The 3,964-nt window shown below is 34.5% G+C and overlaps 1 protein-coding gene across 1 annotated transcript; it reads right to left on the reverse strand.

Moving 5' to 3' along the window:
• Nucleotides 1-2,017: 2,017 nt before the first annotated feature.
• LOC148266760 (Eukaryotic aspartyl protease family protein) lies at nucleotides 2,018-3,653 on the reverse strand. The gene is made up of 2 exons (XM_088216055.1): nucleotides 3,422-3,653; nucleotides 2,018-2,990 (listed from the first exon to the last, which is right to left on the reverse strand). Exons 1-2 carry the CDS (start codon nucleotides 3,651-3,653, stop codon nucleotides 2,026-2,028), a joined length of 1,197 nt encoding a protein of 398 aa, XP_088072181.1. The 3' UTR covers nucleotides 2,018-2,025.
• Nucleotides 3,654-3,964: the final 311 nt, after the last annotated feature.

The following is a 3,964-nucleotide window of genomic DNA, read 5'->3' on the forward strand; positions in this document are numbered from 1 at the left end:
CTTGGAAAAAGCATTTTGGGCTAGACAAAAAATTTTAGAAAAAGAGCTTAAATGGAGTGTTAGTAATGGGTACAATATGTTAACATGAATAGCTAGATGATTATAAGCATGAAATGTGGTGTGGACACCACGACCCCATGAAACTCAATAAACACTAGTTCTGACCTTCTATCACATTCCAAGCCAAAGTGAAATTTTCTTTCGATAAGAAGTCTTTTACACCTTTTCCAAGTAAACTAGATTCTTAACATTCCTCTTAACAGAAGGCTACCACATGACAAGCTCATCTCGAGCTTTTCAAGAGATGGAGACTATATGATGAAAACAACATGTTACCGAACATAGGAAGCTTGGTGCCATAATGGTGAAAATTGTATCGCCTAACAAATTCATTTAAGGCATTTCAAGAGATAGAGACTATACAGTAAAACAACCTACTATCAAGCATGGCAAGCTTAAAGCCACAATGGAAAAATATCCTATTCTTTTGAGGGTGAAACATTTTATTTAGAGGCTATGTAGAGTTATATTAACTATGAGAAATGTATTAAGACAAGAAGGGGTTGAGGTGGATAACCATTGCCCAATATACAATGACACAAATGAAAAAATAAAGCCCCTATTTAAGGATTATGTGCTTCCCAAGTGAGTAGGACAAACATTTGCACTTTAAGGTAATATCTCATCACATCCGCCTTTTTGGTTCCTACCTTCAAGATGGGCTCTAAAAGAGTCACTTAGATTGTCATCTTTAGTTTATGTTAATCCTTTTGGGAATATAATGGGCAACTAATATACAGATTCACCATAAAGAGTTAAATGTGTTGTTAAGATTGATGGCTAAATTGCATATTATTCTTTCTAAAATTATGTCAGCAAAGACGGATGGACTTCTGATGTTGGATGAGGATGTGGTTGTTTCTCGATCATAATCTCCCCCTAGTCTTTGTGGCATTCAAAATTAAATTTGATGCTTCTCTTGGAAGGGTGAGTAGACCGGTTTAAGTGTTATATATAAACATTGTCACGACGAGGTAGTTTTAGTAAGGATGATGTATACTGAAAACACAAATAAGGTGGATATTACCGAGATTCTAACATTATTATTCAAGTTGGAGATAGTACGATGGGGCTTTAACAAGTAATATTGCAAAACAACTCAAAAATTGTTGTTAATGCTATTTCTTCTCCGAAAGACTGTGTAGCTATTTTGGGTTTGCTGTCAATGATATTTTATATTTATGTTATTTGTTTTCTCCTTTTCTTTTTTGTTTTATGAATTCCCATAAATTATAATGACGTCACTTATAAGCTTGCTAGACAGACTTTGCAACTTGAAGGAGACATTGTTATGTTGAATCCTCCTGACTCTTCAGTTGCAGCAGAATTGTTGCTCATGATTAATTAATTTTTTATTGACGATGACTTTTCCTTAAAAAAAAAAAAAAAAAAACTTGTATTTTACCACATAAAATTAATAGATTTTTTCAATATACATAAATAAAAAAGTTTAATATAAACTACTAACCAATTATAATTATCATTTTTTGATGGCCTATTATTAACAGTTATTTTAATTATTTTTTTTCACAATTAATAAGATAAGTGCACAATAATAAATAGTATATAATTTTTACATAACAGTAATTGGTATTATATAATTTTTACATAAAACACACATAATTTAAGTACTTTAGTGTACAATAACTATAATGTACTTCGTGATATCAATTATAATTACTACAAAACTATAGTTTTACAACCATTACTTTGAGTATAATAGTAAAAGAACTGAATGAATTTCATTGATCAAAAAATTACTGTAAGTTTTAAAAGAAAAACTCAAAACCATTTTTATGAAACAAAACATATTTGACTTTAATTTGTAACGGAAATTAATAGCATTTGCTTATATTAAACAAATATATATGTTATAAAACAGTGTGCTTTTGCGTATACATGATGCTAATTAGTATATATTCTCCCTTTCCTTTATTATAATTCCCTTAATTATCATAATTCCTTTTACATCTTTACTATTACTGAGCGCAAGCAGTTGGCTGAAAAGACAATCTTTTTTTCCAGGTCATAACCTACCAAGAAATCCTGCTGATTCAAGTTCCCACAAATGGCTATATCACTTGTTGGCACCATGGTTAAGCACACTGTATCTTTATCCATTTTAGTAAACGCGTTCCACCTCTTCAACTTCATATCAGCTCCTGTAAAATGTACAGTAATCTCAGGAAGACGAAGCCTCTCGTCATCTTTAACACAAAAACCAAAATCTCCAACACGTTTAGCTCCTACTTGTTTCTCCAGCGTCGCCTCTAATTTGCCATAGAACTCTGAATAAAAAAAAGTTAATGTCGTCCCAGAATCAATGATGATGTTTCCAGTCGAGGAGCCATTGTTGTTATAAGCCAACCTTGTCGTCCCAACACTAATTGCTTCAAGTGTTACGTAATAATATGTTTCTGGGTCCTTTGCGACTAGAGGAGTTGACACAGTATTAGGCCCCAAAACCAGATAACCAAAAGTTATCATCCCTGTCGTGTTTGGTTGTGAATTAGGGTCTACCAGACAATACGATAAAGTTCTGTTGCCGAGATAGACACCAAGTTGGGAGGTTAGTGAAAGTGAGCCACGACCGAGTCCTGCAATGCTGGACCCAACGGCATCAAAGTTTCTGCCATTGTTATGTCCACAGCCCACGACAATGTTCGGGAAGGAAACTGATATATTTGTAGTTGACTTCATGGAGATCTTCTCTACTGCTACATCTCCTTTACTGAACGATCCGTCTCCATAGACATAGCTATAAGTACAAGTTCTTTTGATACTGCACCCTCGATCTTTGTTACCCAATCCGTTGCATGAAGTGGATTCACATGGCAATGTCTTATAAGAGGTTGATTTTGCAGGATCGAAAATGGGAGGGTACTGTTTGTAACACCGGTCACATGGCTGACACTGCAGCCATGATATCCCTTATGATACACCAGATCCGGCTCGGTTATTAATAGAGTGAATAGATCTGCCATTTCTTGAAATCTCTCTTCTGATTCAAAATCGTGGTGTAACGTGGATCCCCCCCTGTTCCGGTCATGGAATAGATGAAATAAATCAAAAAATGGATTTTTGTTCAAGAATAAAATCTTATTGGAACTGTCCATATCCAGTTCATCCTTCGGAACCATATCACATCTCAGATCTGATGAAATAGGCAACTTGATTGATCCACTTACTTCTATTATATCAATATTAATCACTACTGTTGGAATTTTGGTTCTTATTTATAATGACAGTTATATGTCTCATGATCAAGGGTATTTGAGATCTACTATGTAAAGTTGCTCCACCGCTGGGGTGGTTCCTATTAAAATTCTCATGAAGTATTCCCCGTCACTACCCACCAAACTTGTCTTGTTGGAGTGAATTAACCCGCTGAACTGAGTGGCTCGTGAAAATGAGCGACGATAAGCCTGGTGGAGCCGGTCGAAGTGGGTCTGGTGTTGATTGTAAAGGGGAGAGAGAGGGGAATCTCGGTGGATTATATCAACTGTAAAGCCTGCGTTTGTTGCTCCTGGGAGAGATAGGACTGAGAAGGAAACTAAGCAAGCAATTGAGAAGTAATGAAAAGAGATCGCCATTGTTGATATAGAAGAATGGGCACAGTAGCTGTAACTGGTGGAATTAATTTATATAGAAAGACAGAGAGCCGTCAAATTCTTAAAAGCGGGGTAACGTGGAAGTTGAAAATTGCCAAAAAAAAAAAAAATAGAATATAGGAGATGTATAGAAAATTCAAAAAGAGAATCTAGAAGTTCAAAAGGCCAAGTTATTACTTAAATTAAAATAACCAGAAATAAATAAGTAAATTAATAATTTTATAACTTTATTACCGAATGGTAAAAAATTGATTTCTTTCAATTAAGTACAAGAAGCTAAAAGACATATATGT

The sequence above is a fragment of the Carica papaya genome, chromosome 3 (genome assembly GCF_054855325.1).
Source record: "Carica papaya isolate Zhongbai chromosome 3, ASM5485532v1, whole genome shotgun sequence".
NCBI classification, from domain to species: Eukaryota; Viridiplantae; Streptophyta; class Magnoliopsida; order Brassicales; family Caricaceae; genus Carica; species Carica papaya.